Source organism: Pantherophis guttatus, chromosome 1 (genome assembly GCF_059756535.1).
Source record: "Pantherophis guttatus breed Tessera chromosome 1, ASM5975653v1, whole genome shotgun sequence".
Taxonomy (NCBI): domain Eukaryota; kingdom Metazoa; phylum Chordata; class Lepidosauria; order Squamata; family Colubridae; genus Pantherophis; species Pantherophis guttatus.
The window spans coordinates 62,057,045-62,083,128 of NC_142063.1; the positions used below are offsets into that span (position 1 = coordinate 62,057,045).

Below are 26,084 nucleotides of genomic sequence, written 5' to 3' on the forward strand. Positions count from 1 at the left end.
TTTGAAGTGTGGACATATGTTACATTGGCTGAAGATCCTCCTGTACTTTTCCAATATGCCTGTAACGTACGGAATGACAATGTTGCTTCGTTTATTGTTTTCTTCATTATCTGTTGTGGAGGAGCTCCTGTAGGGTCTTTTTTGAGATTTGATGAAGGCCCACTTGGTAAAGTGAATCTGGCTTCCCTGTTGACTTTGCTTGTCAGAAGGTCGCAAAAGGTGATCACTTGACCCCAGGACACTGCAACACTCATAAATATGAGTCAAATACCAAGCATATGAATTTTGATCATATGACCATGGGCACGCTGCAATGGTCATAATTGTGAAAAAAGGTCATAAGTCACTTTTTCAGTGCCATTGTAACTTTGAACAGTCACTAAATGAACCCTTGTAAATTGAGGAATACCTATACACCATTATGAGTGTTACCGAGAAGATAGTCCCCTTGAATTGTGCCAAGTTTTGCATTTAACTTTGGGAATAATTTTGTTGCAAGTTTTATACATCTTATATTACAAGCTAATTGAAAGCATTGGTTTAATAGGTGGTTATGGAAAATGATTTGTTGGTGTTCTACATAGAAACCACAATATTTACTAGCAATGGAGGCTGTAGTTAGGAAAATTAAATGAGCTAAATGTCCTCGTGCATTAACAAATATTCATCACTGTCTTGTATGCTTTCCAAATGTTTTAGAGTATAACTTTCTCTTTTTCCAGATGATATGACAATGATTCCGGTGGATGTTTGAAGACTAAGACTAAGTTCTATAAACATTAGGCTGAAGAATGTAATAAGAGCTATGTTTCAAGGTTGCCTCTGATTATTCCTAATTAATGAAGAACTAAAGAATCTGGCCTTTGTTTCAAAATGTGATCTAGTTTGTGGCCTTTCCCACAATTTTTCTCCCTTTTTACACCAGAAGCAGAAATATTCAATAGTCATGGAGGTATATCGTTCATTAAAACCATACTGGTTTAAAAATAGCCAGAAGGGTAGACTCTATTGATTAAATGTTTTGAAAGAAACATTTAATTTCTTATTTTTATTGATTCCAGAGTAATATATGAGTGATACTATTGATACATGCATGCTGCCTCTAAGCAGTAATTACTCTACGTTACTCATTGAAAGGGTGTTTTTAAGCAGATATATGGAATCCAAACTAATAAAAATGACTTTCAGTGATATACCTAACAACTTTCTCAATAACATTTTGAAACAATCTTAAACAATTAAACACCATTTGTTTAATCAACAGTATACCCCCTTCTGACGGCTGTATTTATGTATGTGTTTGTTTATTTAACTTAATTAATTTAGAAGGTTTATGTGGCCACCCATCTTAAGAAATATAACTCTGGGCATCTCACAATAGCAATAAAAACCAAAAACAGTAAAAAAAAAAAAAGTAAAAACCTGGTGCCTCAGCCAACCTCCTCCAAGTCATCCAAGAAAACTATCCCCAGGATCCAACTTCATTCAGTCCGGCAAAGGTTTTGAAGGTTTGCATTTAAGAATACTAAGATGATGGAGGCTGCCAGAACTCAGGAACAGAGGGTTAATGAAGGTTCCACAGGGAAGAAGTTGTCAATGGAAAAGGTCACACTAGATGGCAACATTTTAGGGAAGGGTTCTAGAGCAGTGGTACCCAACCTTACCAGGGACCAGTTCCATAAAGAGAGGTTTTTCCACGGACTGGAGGGGATGTAGTTTCACATGCTGCCTGCATTCTACAGATGGGGCTTCACTTATCTGCGTGGTACATTTTCTGGCATGCCATGGACCGATACCAATCCATGCACTGGGGGCTGGAGACCCCTATTCTGGAGTGTGCCTACACTATCGAATCTGATGGAATTAACAGATATCTTCTGGAGAGATGGTTCCACAAATAATATGCCCTATGCCATCTAGGGCTTAAAGGTGGAAAACAGTGCTTTGATTTTCATCCAGGAGGAGATTGGGAGCAATTGCAGCTCACATAACAGCATGTGAAATGATCCTGGAAGCAGCAGCAGCAGCAACAACAACAAAACCACCAATCTTTGATGAAAAATAACAAAAAAGAAAAGAAGAAGGGAAAAAAATTGAGTCAACTATTCATAAGATCAAATTCTTTTTTATGCGAATTAACCAGAAAAAGTCATAGAATTAATTTTGATATGAGAGATATTTGATTTCAGCTTTTCATTATTTTCATTATGAGAATAATAATTTCATTATAAAAATAATTATTTTCACAATTATTTCAAGAGCAAAGACACTATTTGGTTTTGCACCATGGACCCATTTACAAATCCAGACTCTGAAATACTACCCATGAAAGATAGTTGGCTTTTATAACTTTATCCGATATTATCCATCTATGCACTGCTTTTTTTAATGAAAAAGAAGCCCATTATCCATTGTTGCCTCCTTTTTTCTCTTCTTCTGATTTTTAGCAGCTAGTGAAGTTTGCATCTTTGCCCAAAAATTACAGAGTCCTCTGGTGCAGAAACCAGATTGAATTTCATTTCTGTATAGAGTAAGAATGATGTGATCAGTAGGCTATATAATGAGCAGTCTCATTCTGCAAGACCTAACCATAACTGAGCCTTGAAGAACAGAATCCAGAGTGTCTGATGCTTTGCTATGACACTGAGAGGATCCTATAGAAGATTGCTAGGCCTCATAAATTGCTAGGCTTTGCAGACGGAATGGGACAACTTGCCACAGCCAACTCACTGTGGCCAACTCCCCACAGCCAATTTACCGCGGCCAACTCAACTCAGTCAACTTGCAAGTGGGACAATTTAACAATTCACTTTAATTATTTAAAATAAATAAAAAATATTTTATTTTATGTCATTCATATTTCATTCTGTCCCTCTTTTTGTATCTTTTCTTTAATGATTCTATTTCACCATTTCTTTGATATTAGTGTAACTCTTGTCTTGCAGTGAGTTGTCCCATGGCAAGTTGGCTGTGATGAGTTGGCCACAGCGAGTTGGCTGTGGCAATTTACCCAAAGCCAGAATATCCCACCACCTGCAAGATAGATCACTTAGGAAAGGGGAAATGTGATTTTAATTCCTTCTTCTTACAAGTTCACTTGTGCTGAAATTGCTGAAGCATAAGGAGGAAACTGCATGTGAATATCTCTGTGCATTTGACCTTGATTCAGCATTTTGTGTCATCCTTAGGGCCAACACATTTTCCCATCCCTCCTCTGGGATTTCAAGAAAAGATATTTCAGCTTGCCTCTCAGTCAGAATCTCTTAAGGATGAAATACCATATAACTTTATTTTTATTATTCCAATATTAAGGGATCTTTTTCTGGCTATGAAAAGCAATTAAGTTACCTACTCCTTGGAAACTAGGGCACTGAGCAAGAAATATTGAACTATTAACTGATCTAAAAGGACAGTAAGTTGAATGAAAGCCAAGAGATCTGTACTTATCTCCCAGCTGTGACTTAATCATATACGTTTGTCCTTCTTGTCACAAAATGGAGACTTTGAAGTTTAAAAAAATGTAAAAGCCTGAAAGCAAAGCTAGAACTTGCACTACTTTATTGCACACTATGGTTTGATGTCGAAGGTGACTTACATTTCTGTCAGTCAAATATGTGAAGTGAAATATAGGTGCCCTGTATCAGGAAAAAACAGAGAAATATCTATGACATCTTTTGCAACTAAAATAATTGCCCATGGCTTGCAGATAGCTTGACTTTAACCTGTGAAGGAACATGAGAAATAGAGAGAGGGAAAGAGAAGAAGAGAGAGAAAGAGAAGGGCAGGCAGGCAGGCAGACAGACAGTCAGGCAGACAACATTTCTCGGGTGAACAAAGACCTTTAGCAATCTCTTGGTCAGTCCCAGGATAAGTTCTGGAGACAAATGATGCAACAAGTTTGCTAAAAGCAAAAAAGGAGACCATACTGGAAAACAGCCTAGAGTGTTTCACTGGAAAAAGACAGATTGAAAATTAATGGTAACTTTGCCAATTTACTAAGATTTTATCTCAGCATCAACTATTTTTTATTTCCTTTTTATCACTTGCTACCTTCTTTTGCCCTTTCTTTTAAAAATAATAATCAGTTAAAAACTCCACATAGTAAAAACTTTACTAGATAAAGTCTAGTGCTAGTTAGTAAATTAGTTTTCTGATCAACTCTCTTAAAATAGAGAACAAATTTGTTTAGATTTCATAACACAAGCTTTAAATGGAATTTTAAAGTTTTCATCATCCATTTCATATCTTATGGTCAAATGCTCTTGTATTCTTAAAAAATATTCTCAATAAGATTAAAACATTAAATTAATATAATGCAATTAATAGTTAATAATAATTTTTCAGTCTTGGATTCATTTAATGCTGAAGATATACAAATCAAGAACTTTTTTTAAAGTGGTATTTTGTTCATACAATAAACTTTCCAAACCAGCTTTCTATTTGATAACAGTAGCAATCTCCATTTATAACAATAAAAACTAATATTCCTGTCTTTGAGGAATGGAGTAATTGGAAACTAATTTCGGCAGTGAATCTTTTACAATCCCATTTTGAACAAGGAATATGAGGAAATAGTTACTCATTATGACCACTATACGGAAGCTGTGCTTATTTACTTTTTGTCATGAAAACAGAAACCTTTGTTAAATTCTCCTCCATACAGTCTAATGGCATCAGATAGTTTTCAAAAACTCCTGGGAATGAAGAAACAGAGCCTTTAAACAGCAGCAACAACAAAATGCTTTCTTTGAATTCCACATCTGTGTTTGTCACTTTCCAAATTGACATTATATGTTAATTAGAGAAAATTCAATAGTAGTTTTTTATATTGTTCAGCCATGGAGAAAATCTTCTCAATATTTAATTTATTTTACAATCAGCTTATTTGCCATCATGCTAAAATATATGATTGCATGTAGCAGATAAAAGTTTTGCTGATCCCATATTTCGCCAAAGGAAACAAATATCAGGTTGGTACACAATATGAAAAGCTGCTTAGAAAGTTGTTGGAAGGCAAAATACATAATTCTGTGCTAGACAGACAAAGAGTACGAGACAACAGCACTTTCATCACCCAGGATGTTTATAGTCCTTTAGTTCTATGTGTTATTCTTCTCTTTAAAAAATGAGTCAGCCAAGCACCTGCAGATCACTGATGTTTTAGAGGTACGACAACTTCCTTCAATTCATAAAACAAATGCTATTTGACTCTATTTATTCAGGAAGTTTGTGGATTTTATTAGTTCTGATTGGATCTTGCAATTTCATTCTGGCTATAATAACTGAATATTTCATATTTCCATATTTGTGTCTAAATAGATTTCTTCAGAGAATCCTTCCTAAAGAAAATTAGTCTTCAGTATTTTTTTTCTTGGCACCAAAGGAAATGTATTCTGAATGTGTTCAGTGACACTTCCTTAATTATTCTTTGTATTGCTTTTGTTAGGCTGAGCTCTGCCATTGAAAATATTGATGTGAGAAAACCTGAATGCAATTTCAGAGCTGTTCTGGACGGCAGCCTTCAATTGTAAGTCTCCCATGCATAAACTGTCTGGAAATGAATCTGCTTTAAGAGATAATTTTCTGGGTTTCAATGTCTTGCTTCATTTTGGCCACTGTGAGGTTGGTCTAGATTGCAGTTAACCTGGTTTTAAAATGGTGGACTCTTACGATTCTTTCTTCCCACATCCATGTTGGGAAAGGAAGAGCCTGTTGCTTCCTTTTCTGTAAGATGTTTTGGAGACCGTCTTACAGTTGTTCTTGCCACTTGGCGTAGAAGGGGAAAAGGAATGAAGGGAAGGCAAGCCATCACTGGAGGTTATAAGAAGAGATTGAACAGCCATTTGTCTGAAATGGTATTGGCTGCAGGACTGTCAAACTGGTGGCCCATGGGCTAGATGGATCACATGCAGCCCACACCGACCCCAGCTCCGCAAAGGCAAAAAATGTCACGATATATCACGATCTGGCCTGTGATGCAATCACATTTGACACCTGTGGTACAGGGTCTTCTGCTTGAGCAGGGGTTTGGAGCAGGCCAAGTTCCCTTCTTATTCTGTTATTCAATGTTTCACCTTTCTCTGCTGAAGCTTACAAAATACAAATAAATGGAAAACATTTAACTGTTCCACTACTGAATCTGAAAGAGGGAAAAATGCAGCCTTTTAAGGCAAGCAGCCTAGCAACTGATAGTAGAGTGTATTTGTAGTTCAGGGTTGAACTGTAGAGTCCTTGGTGGTATCTGGGTTTGGCTGTTTTCTTGCAGATGTTTTATTACCAAGCTAGGTAACATCATCAGTGCACTGATGATGTTATTTAGTTTGGTAATGAAATGTCTACAAGAAAAGACCAGCCAAGGAGTCCACAGTCCAGAAATTCAGTAATAAATAGTCATTAAAGACAGAGCGCAGGGACTAGGGCAGGGGGGCAGTGTCTGCCAGGGTAGAAACCAGCCATTTGGAATGAAAGAATTTGTGAATGAATAAAGTGCAGTAGGTAGATTGGATTGCCTTGTTTATACCAGAGAAGTACTAATTCTTCTTTGGATGCCAAGAAAGAAAGCTCAGTTGGTGATCAACTTCCCAGAAGATTAAGGGAGCAAGCATGGGTGTGGATCCCACATAAACTACTTGAAGAAAGGTTCAGTATTAATAAGTTTATAGTTCCTAGTCAAAGCAAATAGCATTTAGCACTTAGACATATATACAGTGTTTTACAGCCCTCTCTAAGCGGTTTACAGAGTCAGCATATTGCCCCCAACAATCTGGGTCCTCATTTTACCAACATCTGCAGAATGGAAGGCTGAGTCAACTTTGAGCTGGTGAGACTTGAACTGCTGGCAGTCAGCAGAATTAGCCTGCAAAACTGCATTCTAACCACTGTGTCACCACAACTCTTAATCCTTCTGTTTAAACTTCAAATTCATATTCTTTTCTTTAAAAAATCCCAATTACACGGTCACTTTATGCACAAGGCAGATAAATTCCAAATATAGGTACATTCTGGTACCTTATCTTCTAAGACAGTATCCTAAGAGTGAAAACATCATTCTAGTTGAGAACTAATCTATCATAACTGCCTCTTGTAACCACATAGATTTTTTAAAAGTAACATGCTGTCCTTAAGTTTATCTTCAACCAAGTCATTAATAATTATCAAGAAATTGGGAGTGAAAATACAGTTTGTCTTGATGTTAATGCACTATCTTGACCCACACTTGCAGTGATAGAGTTGTTGCCATATCATATAATTTTGCTATATCACTCTGTATTCCAACTGCCTCAAGGTCAGAAGGAAGATACAATAATGAAAAAGTAGAACAAACAATAGCTAATGGATGGAGCATTTTATAAAAAGCTGCAATGGCAATTCCACAAAGAATAAGATAGCAAAGGAATGCAGTTTTTAAACTGAACACTCCTTGACAGATTCAATAATCAGGGGAAAGCCTTAATTGATGACACTTCATTAGCATAATGAGTTGAAGCTGGGAAAAGAGAGTCCCTTATTAATTAATCAAGCAAAGCACGGACTGTTTCAGTCTCCTACACTCTGCCATTTTCTATTAATCAAGAGAATGTGTATAAAACTCATTTGAATTCACTGTGTGTTGAATATCAGTCTGGGGGAAAATTGTTGGCAATGAAGTATGCTCAACTGAACCCACTTACGTAGAAACCATGCACGTCAGCCATTCACATCCAGGAACCTAAATTACCATCACACAGGGCATCATGATAATATTTCAAGAAGTCTGGCTCTCAATAGCTTCAGGAAGGCAAACAGAAATGACTTCACTTTCATCTTCAAATCTGTTACCTTGCTGGAGGTGATTTCTCCTATCAAATTGGACAGAGTGCAAGAGGGAGATTGAGAAGGCATTTGCCATTCGATGTCAGAATAACCTTTTAATGGCTATGACATTGTTTTGCTAAAAGTCACGTTGCTGGCTAAACTCATATTTAAGCATTATTAAGGCAAAGATAAAGTCTGCACCGGCTGTCCTTTGAAAGAGGAGCTCTAAATCTAAACCTGCAAAGAAAATCTCTTTTTTTAGAATAAACCGATTTCTCAGTGAATTTCTGTATCCAGATACAGATACAACTTGTCACGAAGAAAGATGCCCCAACTTTTCCAAATTCCCTTTCATTTAACTGTATTTACAAAATCTTTAGCTGTTGTCAACAGGCAGGAGGGAGATGAAGCAGATGTGAGTTATGCATTTCCTCTTGCAAGCTTGTGATAGTACTTTTTTCATATTATTTCATATATGGAATTGTATTTTCTTTGTTTAGGAACACAAATGCTAAAGAAAAACGCTTCGTACCTAAAACCAGTCCGTTGCTGGGTATTTTCAGAATGTATTTTTATGCATATGATATGGATAAGGAGCTAACCAATTCCATTCTCCCTCTTATGTACACAGGGATTCATTAAACAGATAGTAAATGGCTGCAGTGTGTAAGGTGTGTGAAAACAGCTGCAATGCATATTGCTTGACATTGAGAGGAGTCGCAATTATCAAGTCCAAAGATCACTATGGCAACTCACCTAGCTGCTGCCACAGCAATCACATTCTGTAAGAATCAATTTAAAGTAGAGATGTCAGTGAACTTTATAATACTTGGCTCAGAGTATGGACAATCAGAACTTATAATAATGCTGGCCATAAAAATTCAGGTTCCATTTTCTTTTTTGACTCCGATTTTAATCCAGGCCAGAGAGAAAAGCTTCCCTCTTCTTCTTCTCTTTTTTTTCACTTTCCATGTCATCTCCCTCCCTTATTACTATTCCTACTTCATCTGCTCCTTCTCTGAGATCAGTAGCAGAGAACTACAGTAATAATTCTCTCTTACTTTCTTTTCTTCCTCACCCTTGCTATCTTCTTTTTTTTTTCTGTGTCTCCTTTCCATTCTTCCTGTTGTTATTTTACTGGATTTGCTGAGGAAATTGGGTGATAAACTGGGGTGGGGACAGACAGTAAGGAGAAAAAGTAGGAGAAGCTAGAAGAAGAGGGAAAGAAAAGCATATTTCCTTTATGCTACAGAAGCCATCACAGAAACTGGGGAGAAAAGAAGGAAAGGAAAATATGTGGCCATTCAAGAATCAAAGATTTGGTAGGATCACAGGTATTTCAGTTATGACTAAATTTTAAAAAGCAAATGATAGAAGCTACTATCTTTTTTCAGTGTCTAACTTTTGTTGTTAATGCAATAATCATAAATATACCTATTTATTTTATTTCTATAAAGCAGAGGTTTCCAAATTTGAGAACTTTGAGACTTGTGGACTTCAACTCCCTGAATTCTTCAGCCAGCAAACAACAACATACATTTTGCTGAAAGTTGTAAATATAGACTGAACCTGGTAAATATATACCTTGAGTAATGCAATATTTTAAAAAATCATGGATTTTATGATATTTTGCTTATGTTTATTCTAATGTATTGTTCTAAACAACATTGCTTCTACAATCATTTTCTGATTACCATGGGTATGATGAGATAAGTTTACAATGCAGGATACCCTTTCCGTGAGATTTCTGTAGAATTGGGTGAAGCTATCCTTAAAAAAATAGATCTTAACTTCAGTTTAAATTATCAATTGTTTCATTAGTGGGATGCAGGGAATGTAATAATCAACCAATTTGGTAACAATAAAAAAGGACTTATAACTTCAAGGAGACTGCCAACTTTGTTATTGGCATTTGAAACTGTTAATATTGACTGTTCAAGCAATAAAAGCCCAGGAACAGAGAAGCTGGAAAAATACTGACATTTTTGTACACTTTATATTTCATTTTATGCCTGAGCAAGAGCCTTCAAATTAACTTTGAATTTCTTTTCAGTGAAATTTGATGGTTATCTAAAGATGCAGTTAAAGCTAAACTTTCCTAAACAATTCCAGTGGTCTTATTGAAACTTTTTATACTGGACATAGTACTTTGAGATTCACTGTAAGTTTCCCTTTAGATAAAACTTATGAACAACTCCATTCAGGATAAATCCATACTGAAAACTGAAATTCAATTTTGGTAGAATAGTTACTGCTGTAACTGAGCCGTAGTGGCACAGTGGTTAGAATGCAATATTGCAGGCTAATTCTGCCAACTGTCAGCAGTTCAATCCTGACCAGCTCAAGGTTGACTCAGCCTTCCATCCTTCTGAGGTTGCTAAATGAGGACCCAGATTGTTGGGGACAATATGCTGACTCTGTAAACCACTTAGAGAGGGCTGTAAAACACTATGAAGCAGTATATAAGTCTAAGTGCTATTGGTATTGTAAATGTATTCTTTCTTTTTTTATATATGTAGAACATGCTGTACTCAAGGCATGTGTAGAATAGAAATATCCCTAGAGAAATGTCTCCTCCATTTTAAAAAGTTATTCTTTTGTTGACATTTTCTGTCACATTAAATTAAATATGCCTGCCTAGTATGTTGAAAGATACATTTACCTTCAGAAATGTTCAGCATATTGTTAATGATCTCACACTCACCAGCAGGAAAAACCTGTTTCAATTATCAATTTATTTACATCCATTCTAAAATAAATGAAGGTTGATGCTAATAGAGAAAATGGAAAATGATCATGTACAATTCACATTACTACTGTCATGTCTGAGTCAAATAACTCACAGAGAAATGTTTGAGATCATGAATTCATTCAACTTCTGTACTATTAAAATAATAGAGCTGTCCTTAAAAGTAGTCCAGAGGTTTCACTGCTGGGACAAAATGCTTTCTGCTCAGTTATTGAGCAAATTGCAATGCCGGAGTCATATTATACTACGTATATTTGCACTGGCTACCCAGTTACCTTCAAGCCCACTTTGATGTTTGTTCTTAACTTAGAAGTTCCTAAGCCTAAAGCATTTGCTGAAATATCTCTCCTGATATATATCAGCCTGGCCTGCTAACATTTGGGAAGCAGGGATAATAGTGCTGAGTCCCATTTACACAATAAAGGTTCTTCTCAGTTTTGCACTTCCTTTAATATGTACCTCCATCCTTTAGAAGTGTATCTGTTATCTTCAATATTGCAGTATTGACCATTTTTTTTAAAAAAAAAAAACATCCTTTTACCAATTTGTTATCATAGGTCTTACCTTATTTTTGATATATATTTTTTTAATGATGGGTCTTATCTAAAAATAACAACCATGGTTATAATATCAAAATAGCTAGCAGTAATAGCACATCATTTAGAGGGAAGGGAGTTGGAAAGGAGACTGAGAATAGCTGCCATAATCATCACCACTACTTCAAAAGTGGTGTCAGCAGGACTGGCTGGCATGTCAGGTGCTACTAATCCCAACATCATTTGTAACAGGCAATGAAATCATTGCTGGCAGAATGCCTATTGGCTTTCTGCCTCTCCTGGGTTGGCAGTAGAGAGAGCAGTGGTAGCTATTTGTAGTAGAAATCAATCAAGAAATGCCATTAAAGGCAATGATTCTGGCTTGATTCATATGATATTTAGCAGAAAATATCTCTCTCTCTCTCTCTCTCTCTCTCCCTCCCTCCCTCCCTCCTTCCCTCCCTCCCTCCCTCCCTCCCTCTCTCTCTCTCTCTCTCTCTCCCCTCTCTCTCCCCTCTCTCTCCCTCCCTCCCTCTCTCATCGGAAATCAGGACTAGAACCTAATCCTGGGCAAAGCCAGTTTGGTTACAAACTGCCTGCTTCACAATAAGGAGTTGCAAATCCAAATGTATACAAACCATAGTTGTATCCCTTTACAGAAAGTGTCACCCAGAGTCAATGTTGAAATCAGGATCAACTGAGATGACTTACCCCAAAAATCATCCAAAAAATCTTCTTGGGATTTAATTTGAGGTTAGTTAGATCCCTCCAACCTTCAAATAACTTTGAGAACATTCCTTGTTCAAAGTCTGGTCCAGCTGGGGGCAGCAATGTCCAATTGAATATCATCAGTGTGCTTCATCATAAACCAATATATGCTTCCTGGTGGTTTTATGTAGAAGTTATTTATTTATTTATATTTATTTATTTGTCAAGAACGTATTAGGTAATAAGTAGAAACATGGATTGGATACATAAAATAGATACAAATAGAGGAAACATTAGGACAGGGACGGTAGGCACGCTGGTGCTCTTATGCATGCCCCTTACAGACCTCTTAGGAATGGGGTGAGGTCAGACAGTGTTAGGTTAAAATTTAGGGGGTTTTGGGGTGAAACCACAGAGTCAGGTAGTGTATTCCAGGCATTAACAACTCTGTTGCTGAAGTCATATTTTCTGCAATCGAGTTTGGAGCGGATCACTTTAAATTTGTATCTATTGTGTGCTTGTGTATTGTTGTGGTTGAAGCTGAAGTAGTCATTGACAGGTAGGATATTGTAGCAAATAATTTTATGAGCTACACTTAGGTCATACCAAAGGCGGCGTAGTTCTAAGTTTTCTAAGCCCAGAATTTCAAGTCTGGTGTCATAAGGTATTTTGGTGCGAGCAGAGGAGTGGAGGACTCTTCTTGTGAAATATTTCTGGACACATTCAATTGTATTAATGTCCATTATGTAGTGCGGGTTCCAGACAGATGAGCTGTATTTGAGAATTGGCCTAGCAAATGTTTTGTAAGCTCTGGTTAGTAGTGTGATATTACCAGAGAAGAAGCTACGCAAGATTAGGTTAACAACTCTTAATGCCTTTTGGGCAATGTTGTTACAGTGGGCTTTGGCACTTAGATCATTAGATAGGAGTACTCCAAGGTCCTTGACAAGGCCATCTACAAGGTCATGTCCACTCAGCTTGTATTTTGTGTTCTGGTTCTTTTTGCCAATGTGTTAGACATTTTTTGGTTGAGATTTGAAATTGCCAATTATTTGACCATTCTGACACAAAGTCAAGGTCTTTTTGAAGGGTAGCAGCATTGTCTGTGGTGTTAAATATTTTTACATCATTGGTGAAGAAAACACAGTTGCTTATAATATGATCTCAAAGGTCATTTATGTATAGTATGAAGAGTGTTGGTCCTAGAACGCTGCTTTGGGAAACACCACTATTAACAGATGCAGGATTTGATAGGGTGCTCCCTATTTTGACCACTTGTTGTCTGTTTGACAGGAATGCAGCTATCCATAATAGATCCCTATTATGTAGGGATCTGGAGATGCCATAGGATTTTAGTTTTAGAAGTAGTTTATCATGTACCACTGAATCAAAGACTTTACAGAAATCTATGTAAATTGTGTCTATTGCTTTGCCCTGATTGAGATTTGTAATCCATATGTTCTTGCAGTGTAGAAGTTGTAGATTACAGGATAATTTTTTTCTGAAACCAAATTGTTTATTGAAGAGTAGGTTGTTTATTCCTAGGCGGAGGATAATGGAATGGTTAATGATTGATTCCATGACTTTGCAGGTGATGCAGCATAAAGAGATTGGTCTGAAATTTTCAACTAGGCTGGGGTTTCCCTTTTTGACCAGATGACCATGGCTAGTGACCATAGTTTGGGTAAGGACTGGTCCTGAAGGATTTTTCAAAGATTATGCTTAGGGGTTCTACTATAGCAGTGGAAAGCATTTTTAAGACGTATGCACATAGTCCATCAGGTCTGATAGATAGAGATGGTTTTAGTCTGCATAGTGCCTTTTCAACATTTTGTTCTGTGAAATCTATTTGTGTTAGATCGTTGTAGTTATTTGTGGTACTACTAGGGAATGTTGGGCATGAGCCATTGCTGTTTACAAAGACTGAGCCGAAGAATGTGTTGAAGAGGTTTGCTTTAACTGCTTCATCATTGCATTTTTTACCATTAGGTCCTTTTAGGGGTGGGATGGATCTTGAGTCTTTAAGTTTGTTGTTTACAAAATTACAGAAGGCGCAGTTGGATTTTGTGCGCAGGAGGTTCTCTTCTTGTTTGGTGTGGTAATTGGTGCTTTCAGTCTTTATTTGGTGGCATATATTTTTGTAGTGGCTTTTAAAGTTAGCTACATAGCCAGTTTTGTTTTTTCGCCAGAGGGATTTTTTGGGGGGGATTGGAGCTTTCTTATTGAAATGGGTAATTTGTTTTTCCTGGTATTGGTGGTGATTAGTGGTACATATAGTTTAATAACTCTATTGATTTCGAGCAAGAAAATGTTATAATGGTCTTCAGTAGTATTACAGCCAGAGAAAAGAATTTGCCAATCAAGAGATAAGAGGTTGGTGTCTATGAGATCATAGTTCGCTTTTTTGAAGTTGTAGTTGGGTATTCCATTATTTTGGTGATTTTTGTAAGGGCGTATATTGAGACAAAAATCAATTATGTTGTGGTCACTGTTGGAAAAGGGTTCTTTTATTTGTAGTCCATAAATTGAGTTTAAGCTGTTGCAGAAGATGAGGTCAAGGCAGTTGTTGAGTCTAGTATTGTTAGTTACTAGTTGATCTAGACCTAGATTTGTAACAGCATTGTATAGGGTTGTATGGATGGGTTGTTGTACATTTTTTATTGTCCAATTAATAAGAGGTAGGTTGAGGTCAACAAGAAAGATGAGAGGGTATGCGTAGGAGGCTGCCCACATTAGTAGTGAAGTTAATTTGTTCACATGTGCGATATCGTAGTCAGGGACTCTGTAGCATAGTAAGAAGTGAAGTGTGGTGTTTAAGGACAGTTCACAGATGATAGTTTCTGGAAGAGTCAGTTCATGTGCAACTTGAATATTTTTTAGGTTTAGTGACTTTTTGTAGAAGATAGCTACTCCAGCCCCTCTGTGGTTTCGTGATCAGACCGGTAAACATGATAGTCTCTTACTGTGATAATGGAGTCAGGGAGGGATGCGTTTAGCCATGTTTCACAGTCAAATAGGATGTCAAATGTAGCAGTATTTAATAAGAGGAGGAGTTTGGGCATTTTATTTACGATGCTTTTTGCGTTTATTAGTTTGCATTTGAGGTTAGTAGTGGTTGATATTGAGGAAGTAAGGGGTGTGTGTACCAAGTTTTGGATGTTGGGTAGATGTCTTGGATGATGGAGGGTTGGGTGTTGGGGGATTAATTGTGGGTCTTACTTTTTATGCAATCAGCACAGTAGTTGATGTATAGATTTGTGTCACCTAGGTGTTGGCATCTTTTGAGTTCTGCACAAGTTCATGGGAGCGGATCCATTGTAGTAAAGATAGGTCAGGCCCTGATCAAAGTTTGCTGTGGTTATGGTTGGATCTGGCAATTGAATTTATAGTGTAAATGAACTTTCATTTGATGGCCTCATTTTTGCAGATAACTCTACAGAATTGTGGGGCCACTGAGCCATCACTGTTCTTATATTCTGGGCCATCTCTGGAGATTTCAATGATTTCGTCGGGGGAGATAATAAAGATAAATATCCATATATTTTGGGGCTAGATGTAGAAATAAAATGCACCATGGCTAAAGCGTGCTTTAGATTTACATTAAGATGTTGTTATCTGTTAAATGTAAGGTTTAAATCTAAGAATAAATTTACTAATAAATATATGAACAACTTGTGAAATTACTGTAGATGGTAATCTTAATTAACCTTGGCAGACCTCAAAAAAGATAAACAGAAATATCTGCAGGAATTGTATATATGGAAGTTGAAAAACTATCCCAGAAATAGGAAATGGCAACTCACTTCAGTATTGTTGCCAAGAAACCTTCATAGTCATTTCCACGGATTCATCAGAAGTTGAACTCAGCTCAAGATGGTATTTGTATTTGTTATGAAACAAACATATCTAAATTCCAATATAAGAAGCAATTGTTTTCTTAATTTCTCTAACGACTTGTATAAAAATAAATGTTTTGGCTGATATCTCTGCAGGCTGGATAACTGATCAGAGACTGCCATTTTTATTTTTTTTATTATTTTTCTTTGGTCCTGGAGTGAAAAATAAGGAAGCAAGAAACTTGATTTGAGTTCCCATTGTTTCCTGTAGCTGGAATAATTGAAATGTTTTGAGTTTTGTACTGACACTCAAGCTGTTTCAAGTTTTGTTTCATTGGAATGCAACCAACCTGGAATGTTCCAACAGAATGTTCCAATTTGGTTGTTATTCTGATTTTGAAACAAATTCAAAATCACATTTAAAGATTTGTACACACCCCTACTGTGAAGCTAATTAGATTAACCTCATTAAGTTTCTACTAGTAGTTATCATACTAAATATAAACATGTAATCAGAAAGTAGGCAGAGAGAGAGAGAGAGAGAGAGAAATTAAAGTTGCCATATAAGAGAATAAGGACTGTACAAATTATTGGAGAGCCAATCTGATGTAGCATTAAGGCATCAGGCTAGAAACCTGGAGACCATGAGTTCTAATCCTATCTTAGTTACAGAGCTAGCTCCCGGACCCAGGAAGGATATACAGGTAGTCCTTGACTTACAATAGTTCATTTAGTGACCATTCAAAGTTACAATGGCACTGAAAAAAGTTACTTATGACTATTTTTCACACTTACAACCATTGCAACATCCCCATGGTTGTGTTGATTTGGATGCTTGGCATCGCATTTATGACAGTTGCAGTGTCCCGAGGTCATATTATCATATGATCACCTTCTACAACCTTCTGACAACAAAGTCAATGGGGAAGCCAGATTCATTTAACAGCCATGTCACTAATTTAACAACTGCAGGGATTCACTTAACAAATATGGCAAGAAAAGTCATAAAATGGGGCAAAACTCACTTAACAATTTTCTCGTTTAGCAACACAAATTTTGTGGTCAATTGTGGTTATAAGTCAAGGACTACCTGTAATAGCAAAACATTTTCCAAAAACCTTGTCAAGGGAAACTGTAGGAATTAATCCAGGCAGTTGCCAAAATTGACCTTATGGTATTAAAACAAATAAACAAAAACCAATATTAAGTCAGAAAATTTCAGAGAGCTATGTCACACTATTTTATTACATTAGACTATCAAGGACCAGCTTTCTTTCTTTCTTACTTACTAACTTACCTATGTACCTACCTACCTACTTACTTACTTATAAGAAAAAGTCAGTTTGGTGTAGTGGTTAGGATAACAGGATAGAAATCTTAGGAAGCCTTAGGAAGAAGGCAATAGTAAACTACTTCCAAAAACTTGCCAAGAAAACTGCATGGATTTGTCCAAGTGTTTACTAGGCATCAACATTGACTTCAAGACTTCCCCCTACAAAAAAACATTGAAAGTTGTTGTTAGAGGTCTACATGCTACCTCAAAAGTATCTTTAATTGTGACATTCAACAATGTAATGAAGAAAAATGCTAGTAAATAATTTGGAGATTGAGGGGAAAGGGCGGCAAAGAAAGAGCTCAAATAGCTATCCAGCCCAGAATTTAAAGCAATACAATTAAGAAGCTGGGGATTTTGTGGGCCTCGGTCCTATGTTCCAGGGTTGTCCTGGGATTTTACAGCATGAATTGGAAGGTTGCATAGTCTGTGAAGGCATTGTTAATCTTTTTATATTGTAAAGGCTTGTCTTCAAAAACTCGGGAGAAAGCACTAAATGATAATTTCCTTGGAGATTCTGAGTAGACTGATGATGTAACAAATGTAGATACAGGAAAAAGAAAGTATATGAACAGAATGAAGAGAATTGTTGTGAACAGGTAATATTCTGAACCAAGATCATCTCTCTCACTCACTCCACTTCTAGAAAGAAAGAAAAAAACATTCTTCAATATCACAAAGAAAAAGACCCACAATTTATATCCACTGGTAAAAGGAAAGTTCTCTGTAAAAGCAGGTATGGGAGTCCTCATCTGGAAATTGTGTGAAAACATTGGCTGAAAAGTATTTTCCTAACCTTAGTGGCTATAAAGATGTGTCTGAGATATATTTCAAAAAGTAGGAATGCAGCTAAAATGGCTTATAACAGTGTTTCGTTTAAAATTTAATACAGCCTCTGTAATTCCCTTGACTGCTGTAGAGGCATGAGTTTTATCAATATGTCTGCTTTTGATTGAACCATGAGGTACTCACTGAATAACCTTTCAGGAAAAAAAAAACCTTTGCAAATATCCCATATAGCATCCTCCAGAAAAATAATAGACATTAAAATGTCAGGAAATGGCATTATTATTGAGATTCTTTCATTAATCCTTGCATTGTGCAATAACTCCAATCATTTCTCACCACATCACTATATATATATATATATATATATATATATATATATATATATATATATATATATATATATATATATATATAATTTCCCAAAGATACATGCTTGCTTTATTAATTTTGTAAGATATATCTATAGTTAGTATAGCTGGCGTATTATTACCAAGTGATACCAAGTGAGAAATGTTGCTTTCCATTTGCCACATCCATTCACCTGTATGTAAATAAAAGTATTAATTAAAGTTTTCATTAACTGTCCCTGATTTGTGAAAGAAATTCAAAATCATAGTTCAAAATACATTACCAAAGATAAATGAACATTAATATTAGGTAGAAAAATGCTTTAATTTTCAAATATAGACTTATGCCCTTTCCCCCTGTAATACTACCCACCTATCTTTGAGTTGGCAGAAAATAAAACTGCAAAAGCAAAATAACAACAAACAATAACATTTGCCAATGCATTTCTTGTCTCTCTTGCCTTTATTTCTAGTGACTGCTATTTCCTACCAGCGTAATGGATAGTAAGCCTAACAGATTTTCAATACCTTGAGGCTGTCCTTGGATAAGGACTGAACAAAGGGGAAGACACTGATTTAACATTGGTAGTACAATCCTGATGGGGCTTAACGTTGACTCAACCTTCTATTTTTCTGAGGTTGGTAAAATGAGAACCCAGATTGTTGGGAGCAATATGCAATAATGCTTAAAAATTGTAAATTGCCCAGAGAGTACTATAAAGTGCTATGGGATGGTATATAAACCTAAATTCTAATGCTAATGCTAAAATGGACCCTTTAAGATAATTTGTGTGACGTAGTTAATTCAATTGTATTTTTTGACAATTATGGATATATATTGATGTAGACATTTAAAAGGAAGTTAAGCCTTTTAATCAGAATACCCCTAGAGGAGAGTGATGGATCTTTATGTGGAGATCTCCTACCCATGAACTGCAGGAACTGCAGGAACTGCAGTTTGACCTCCAGAAAACTCTCAATCTCATTTTTGCTCATGGTGCAGCAGGAAAAGGGAAAGCTATGTACCATATTTTTCGCTCCATAAGATGCACTCCCCCCCCCCCAAATAAAAAGTGGGTGGAAATGTCTGTGTGTCTTAAGGAGTGAATATTGTGTCAATGCCGCCTGGAACAGCTAATTGGTGGTATTCCGGGAGGGCAATCCAACCACTGATCAGCTGCTCGGCAGCGAAGGCTCCAGCATTCCCCGGCGGAGGCAGCAGACATGGAGGAGGCAGCAATGGCAGTGTTTCCAGTCGGACAGTCTGCTGATCGGTGGGGCTATGGGAGGCCGGGATCCAGCCATCGCTCAGCTGACCAGTGGTGGACGCAACAGAGCAGAATTTTTTTTCTTGTTTTCCTCTTAGGTGCGTCTTATGGTCAGGAGCATCTTATGGAGCGAAAAATACAGTATTTCTTTTCTGACTTAGGAAAATCATTCTGGAATAATTGTTTACCCTTATGTGCAGCATAATTTTGTGGAAATAAATTGTTAAATTTATTTATTTATTTATTTATTAGTTCAATTTATATGCAGCCCTTCTCCGGAGACTCAGGGCGGCTTACAATGCATTAAGCAATAGCCTTCATACTTTTGTATATACCAGCTTAGTAGGGCTTTTTGGCACCCCCAAGCGGTGTTCTATTTTATACAAAGTCATTTTATTGCCCCCACAAACTGGGTCCTCATTTTACCTACCTCGAAAGGATGGAAGGCTGAGTCAACCTTGAGCCTGGTGAGAATTGAACTCGCAGTAATTGCAGGCAGCTGGCAGCTAAGTGCTACTTTAACAGCAGCAGTTTAGTCTGCTGCACCACCAAGGCTCCTTAAATGATTCTCCATTTTTAACAGCTTTTTCCGGAGAAGATGACAAGTTCCTAGTTATCTAGTTATCTTCTTCCTCATAATCAGTGCTATGATGTCAGTCCTACTCTGGTTCATATGATAAATAGGCTGGGAGTGAAACAAATGCCAGCTCACCAAAGGCAATGGTTGTCAATGTTTCCTCCCCAATTGGCAGAGAGCACCCTGATCTAATGCTAAGAAGTTTGCTAGCTTAATTCTCTCTTATAATCCATCTAGTTATGGGTAAAAAACAGCTGTTATGTGATCATGACCTGGAAGCTTGCCATAGGAAGGCATCAAGTTTAAATCCCAATTCATCTCCTAGTAGAAAGATCCAGTCTATGTAGGACAGGGGAATAACCTGTTAAAGAATTTTGTTGGGAAAGAAGGTAAATTCTAACATTAAGGATTCCTATGCCTTTAGAAATGATTTTTCAATCCAGTTTTCTAACAGCACAACCCCACAATTTTTTAGTGCTGATTTGATTTAGAGTTTCCTTGGCAAGTGACAACTATTGCATATTCATATCTATTTATTTGTAAAATTTAGGTACTTCTCATTTCAATGACAGAATGGGCCTAAAAATCATATTAAAAACACAATATATGACTAAAAGAAGCCAGATATAAACAAGAGTAAAATAACAGTAAAAAGTAGGGAGAGGGCAATCAAGGCCACAGCCAACCCCAAGGCTGCCTGTTGCCCAGGTCTTCAAACTCTTCAAAAGGCCAGGAAAATGGGGGCCCACATCTCCTCTGGAAAGAGAATATTCCAGACAGTAAGAGCAATGGCAGATAAAGCTGTCTTCTAGTTTACAGTCATGTAGATGAAAAACTCAAAATAGGAAGTTTAGGTAACATTCCGACAGAACAGATGGCCTAATCCGATCTGGTACTATTCAGGACTGAATGTTGCCCATTTAATTTCACAGGGAAGGCAGAAGTAATTCATAAAAAGGAATAATTGCCATTGGGATTGGGTCTTTTTTGTTTTTTATTTTGATTTTGGAGTGGGGGAGGGAAGGGAACTCAAAATCCATAGCTGGGTCCAAATATTAGATGAGATCTTAAGTGTGAAATCTGCTATTCAAAATCAAATTCAAAACTGCAATTTGAATATATCAAGTAGTGGGCAGTTGCATAAGTTATTGATAGAAAAAGCCCCAATTCCTGAGAGATGCTGAGTACCCAAGCATGTTTTCCACTAGCATCTGTGCAATCAGCTGATCATCAGGAAAACAGATGGCATTTTGTACAAACTGATCAGTGTAATTAGGCAAATACCAGATTATGGTTTTCTGATGGTAGCTGCTTCTTTCATCTGCTCAATGACAGTGCTTAAGCAAAATCATTTTTTGAGATACAAAAGAAACTTAGACCCACTCCTTCCTATCAATCCTAACAGTGATCTGGGCTACCAACTGTTTCTAGCAAACCTGCACTCAGCAATTTACAAGTGCCTTCTCCCCAGAGATCCTGCTCTAATCATCAGCAGGAAACAATGGGAAGTTATACGGTTTGTTTTTCCTCCCAGTGACCTCCCAGACCTTCATTCTACTGGGGTGTTGGGAGGAAGAGTAAAACTACAAGGTACAAAACTCCACATACAATGGGCTGTTTTATGCAGAGCTTCAGATACTTGTGAAAGGCAGCTACAGTAATGAAAGCAGATTTTCCTGCAGTTTAGAATGACAGGTTGGAATGGTATCTTACGTTCACCCTGCAACATTGATATAGCTGACATTCATATTAATATATACTTTTCTACTTCCTTCCCACCCCAAAAAATTAACTAGTAATCACCAATGAGAAGAGAGGACTCATTGGAAAAGACCCTGATGGTGGGAAAGATTGATGGCAAAAAGAGGAGACAGCAGAGGATGAGATGGTTAGGTAGGAGCATCAATGCAATGAATATGAATTTGGGCAAATTCTAGGACATAGTGGAGGATGGAGGGCTGACATACTATGGTCCATGGAACTGCCAAGAGTCAGACATGAATTAGTGAGTGAACAACAACATATTTTGCCATTCTGAGAATATCCCATGCTCTAAAAAAGAATCATCATTCAGTATCTTCACCACTACTAACAAATCACAGAAAAAATATAAAGACTGCTCTGTATTTAAAAAGAAAGCAAAAGAAAACCCTCAAAAAATGTAAAATCTAAACCCACCAGATGTATATAGTGATAACGATAGCACTTAGATTTATATACCACTTCACAATGCTTTTACAGCCCTCTCTAAGCAGTCAGCACATTTTCCCCAACATTCTGGGTCCTCATTTTAGTGACCTCAGAAGGATGGAAAGCTGAGTCAACCTTGAGCCGGTCAGGATCGAACTGCTGGAAATCAACAGAGTTAGCCTGCAATATAGCATTCTAACCACTGTGCCATATGGTATAATTCTGAATGCAAATATTTTTCTTGAGTCATTTCTTTAATGAATATACAGAATGACTTCCAGATTTCTTGACTCTTATCCCTAGAGCTAAAGATCTATACACTTAGTAAATCAACACATAAACTGGGTACAGAGTCATTATAACCACACTCAAAATTCAACAGCTGTATGGAGCAGTAGCTCTTTTTTTCCATATAAAGAAAAGAATGTGTGGAAACAATTAATGCATTTCTATAGGGAACAAAACAAAAGAAATGTATGACCAGTTATTCAATAAAAAATAGGAATTAATATTTACATAAAACATACTGGTTCCAGTTATCTGCTTACTTTTTCACCAGCTACCTCAATGACTAATCTTCCAACTTAATATTTCTTTTCTAAATTGTCTCTTTATGTACAAGAACTAATTTATGTACACTGAGAGCATATGCACCAAGACAAATTCCTTGTGTGTCCAATCACACTTGGCCAATAAAAAAAAAATCTGTTCTATTCTATTCTATTCTATTCTATTCTATTCTATTCTATTCTATTCTATTCTATTCTATTCTATTCTATTCTATTCTATTCTATTCTATCCTAGTATGGAAACAAGAATATACTGATTTGTTGTCTGTAGTCATCTTAACTGGAATAAGGCTGGTAACCTAGTCTGAAACTTCTGTTTTATAAAAAGTGTTATGTGTCTGGCTAGCCCAAAGATAATATGGATGCTGGAGGTCAATATAAATGGAAAAATCAGTTGATGGCTTTCCTAGGTTGGTAGTAATTACATGGTATGTTTTAGTCAATGGAAGAGGCAGAACAGAGTTTTGAGAAAAAAATAAAATAAAATTCTTAATGAATATGATTCATAGGAAAAATGTGCTTGGTAATATGAGTGATATCACTAAAGGAATAGAATGAGATGAAGGAATACAGCAAAAGTGACTGAGTCATTTGGAAACCCAGCAATGAATGGGAATTGTGGCAATTTCATGAATATCAGCTTAACTCTCAGTTATAATCCATCTAGTTATGGAAGAAAACAGATGTTATGTGATCGTGACCTGGAAGCTTGCCATAGGAAGGCATCAAGTTAAAATCCCAATTCAAGCTAAATGCTAAAAATGTTGGGAAAGAAGGTAAATTATACATTAAGCATTCCTGTACCCATCCTGGGTACCACAGGGCACCCACAAGGATGATCAGTCCTTATCATATCTCAGAAATCTGAAATCTGAATGAAAAGGTTCTAAGATAATCCATTTTCTTCAGAACCCTGTGTAATTGTAACTCAATGCTTTCTCAATGACCTTTCCTAAAAAGGGAAGGTTGGTGACTGGGTGAAAGTCCTCTATCTTGGTTGGATCCACAGAAGGCCCCTTGAGAAGAGGATATAGAACATTTCCCTCAAGATCGATAAGACCATCCCCTTTCTCAAAGAGGTCAACCCCATCACAACTGGACACAACTGTCTGTTCCATACTATGTGGTCTTAACCAACCAGGAGTGACAGGATTTTAATATACAGATGACTCATCAAACAAGATCCTATTTACTTCCTCAGGAGTCAGAATCTCAAACTCTTCCCAGATAACCAAAGTTTAAGCATAAGGTATACATAAATTCATATGGAAAAAATAAATCAAAGTATGACTGATTTGATTTTTTATATTTGATTGTCTATGGGAGACTCTGTAAATGACATAAGAGTTTCTGAATGTTGGAGGACTTCCGGTGGCACCGTAGGCGTTGAAGATGCTCCTTTGTGAGCGCCAGCCCCGTGATCGCGTAAAGCCGCTAGAACAGCGCAAATCAGCTGTCTAGCGGCTTGGAAACTTTCTCCCCATGAAAAGGGGAGGAAGAGAGCAGACGGGTATAGGTAGAGCTCTCCAAGAAGCCCCAGGAACAATTCTGGGGCTCGAAGGGTGAGAGCTCCCTGGAAGCCCAACAGAGCTCCGGATCCGGGACATTTCTGCTTTAAGCAGAACAAGACGCCATGACCATCCCTGCAAACAATGCTTTGAATAAAACATTGGATTTGGAAGCAGGCTGAGCAAAGCCAGGAGAGATCAGATTTGCAACTACTAAACTTTAACTCTAAATGTGTATTACTTCCTTCTGAGTTATTAAGGGAAGAAAGTGAAAACAAGATGGCGATTGAGTTCTGATGGGGCATGGAAAGTGAAAGTTAAAGGAAAGTTTCATTTAGCGCTGGCAGCCCCTGTCTAAAACTAGAGATTTTTGCTTTGAAAGAAAGAAGATTTAAAGGCTAAAAAGACTATAGTAGTGATTTTAAATGATTGATATTGTCTAAGGACTGGAAATTTTTGGACCTGGTGGATTTGTTGTTCTGGTTGCTGAATAAATTTAAATTGAAAACTAAAAATGGCTTCAAAACAAATAAAGACTGTTGTCCCTAAAAGTGCTGGGAGTTCGCCAGCTCAAATGTCCAAATTGCAGTCCCTCTCTGCTCCAACAGAACAACGAATATTAACACTTGAAATGCTGCAGGAAGCCCTTAAAACACAAGCCTCTGTTACAGAGAAAAAAATTATTTCTGTGCTTGAGGATAAAATTCGAGATGTCGCTGATGAGATGGCTGGATTTAAAGAGTTTATTCAAATTCTAAATCAGGAAATTAGAGAAGATATTGTCATGGCAGTTCAAGGTCTGGCAAGCCATATTGAATCATTAGATGAAAAAGTGGAAGAAATTAAGCAGTCTAATGTGAATTTGGAAAATAAAATGGGAGAGGTTCAGAATAAGATGGAAAGAGCAGAGGCCGACATAATAATGATACAATATAGAGACATGGAATTTGCTCTGAGAATAAGAGATCTGAAGGAAAATAAGCAAGAGAATTTGAGAGAGATTTTTGCAGAAGCATTTGCACAGATAATGGGAGAACAAAAAGCAAATTTTGAATGGCAAATTGACAAAATCTATCGTGTCAATTCATGGGTTGCCAGACAGAAACATTTACCAGGAGACATTGTAGTCTATTTTACTACAAGGAGGATACACAATGAAATTTTACAAGCCACTTTTAAAAATAAACTTCAAGTGGAGGGGCAGGAGGTTTTAATATTGAAAGAAATCCCCCCCCCAAAAAATGTTGAGAGCCAGAAGGGATTTTATGCCTTTCTGGTGGAAGAATTGAGACACTGTCAGAAACAGTACAGATGGGAGGTTCCAGCTGGACTAGTGGTGAACTATTCAGGAGAAAGATATCATCTTAATTCAGTGTGGAAGGCAAGAGATTTTTACACCAATGTACTAAAGGCTGGATGCCCACAGTCCCCAGAAGCTAGAAGGAAGACAGACACAGAGGGGTAAGAAAGGGGGAGAAGGAAGAATCGCTGGCACAGGCCGAAAGGGGAGCTTTGATTATTCAAGAAGATTTAATACAACTTTCGACTACTGCTCAAGCCTTGGATGTATTTGAAAAAATAGAAGAACCTAAGGATCAAAGACAGACTCGAGCGGCAGCCAAGCATAAAGAAGAATTAAGAGTGCAGCAACTCCAGATGGCAACTCAAGAAACTACAAAAACAGAAGCAGTGGGAGGAGCAAGGCCAAAAAGCAAAATGCATGGAGATTTCCAGCAGATGCTCCAGAAGCTTTAGGGTGCCAAGAATGGCAAATAGATTTTTGACTTGGAATGTTAATGGCCTAAATTCACCACAAAAGAGGAGGATAATATTTCATTATTTGAAACAGTTTAAAAATGAAGTAATCTGTCTACAAGAGA

At 37.0% G+C, this 26,084-nt stretch overlaps 1 protein-coding gene and 1 long non-coding RNA gene across 2 annotated transcripts in view; one reads left to right on the top strand and one right to left on the bottom strand.

The window, feature by feature from the left end:
- Positions 1 to 8,824: 8,824 nt before the first annotated feature.
- LOC117666109 (uncharacterized) overlaps positions 8,825 to 26,084 on the top strand; it is a 33,326-nt gene continuing 16,066 nt past the window's right edge. Inside the window, exons 1-2 of the long non-coding RNA XR_004591624.3 lie at positions 8,825 to 9,128; positions 9,252 to 9,366. This is a non-coding gene — a long non-coding RNA (uncharacterized LOC117666109). The remainder of the gene's footprint in view (positions 9,129 to 9,251; positions 9,367 to 26,084) is intronic.
- Positions 13,948 to 19,088, bottom strand: LOC148116420 (uncharacterized). The gene is made up of 4 exons (XM_087892755.1): positions 18,977 to 19,088; positions 18,236 to 18,286; positions 17,592 to 17,598; positions 13,948 to 14,707 (listed from the first exon to the last, which is right to left on the bottom strand). Exons 1-4 carry the CDS (start codon positions 19,086 to 19,088, stop codon positions 13,948 to 13,950), a joined length of 930 nt encoding a protein of 309 aa, XP_087748881.1.

What these genes read in the sequence shown, in the direction of transcription:
- LOC148116420 (XM_087892755.1), bottom strand. Translation starts at nt 19,088, where the DNA reads ATGAGCAAAAATGAGATTGAGAGTTTTCTGGAGGTCAAACTGCAGTTC. An exon ending in TCCATCACTCTCCTCTAGGG is followed by an intron (nt 18,287 to 18,976) that starts GTATTCTGATTA and finishes ATTTACATACAG; the next exon opens with GTGAATGGATGTGGCAAATG.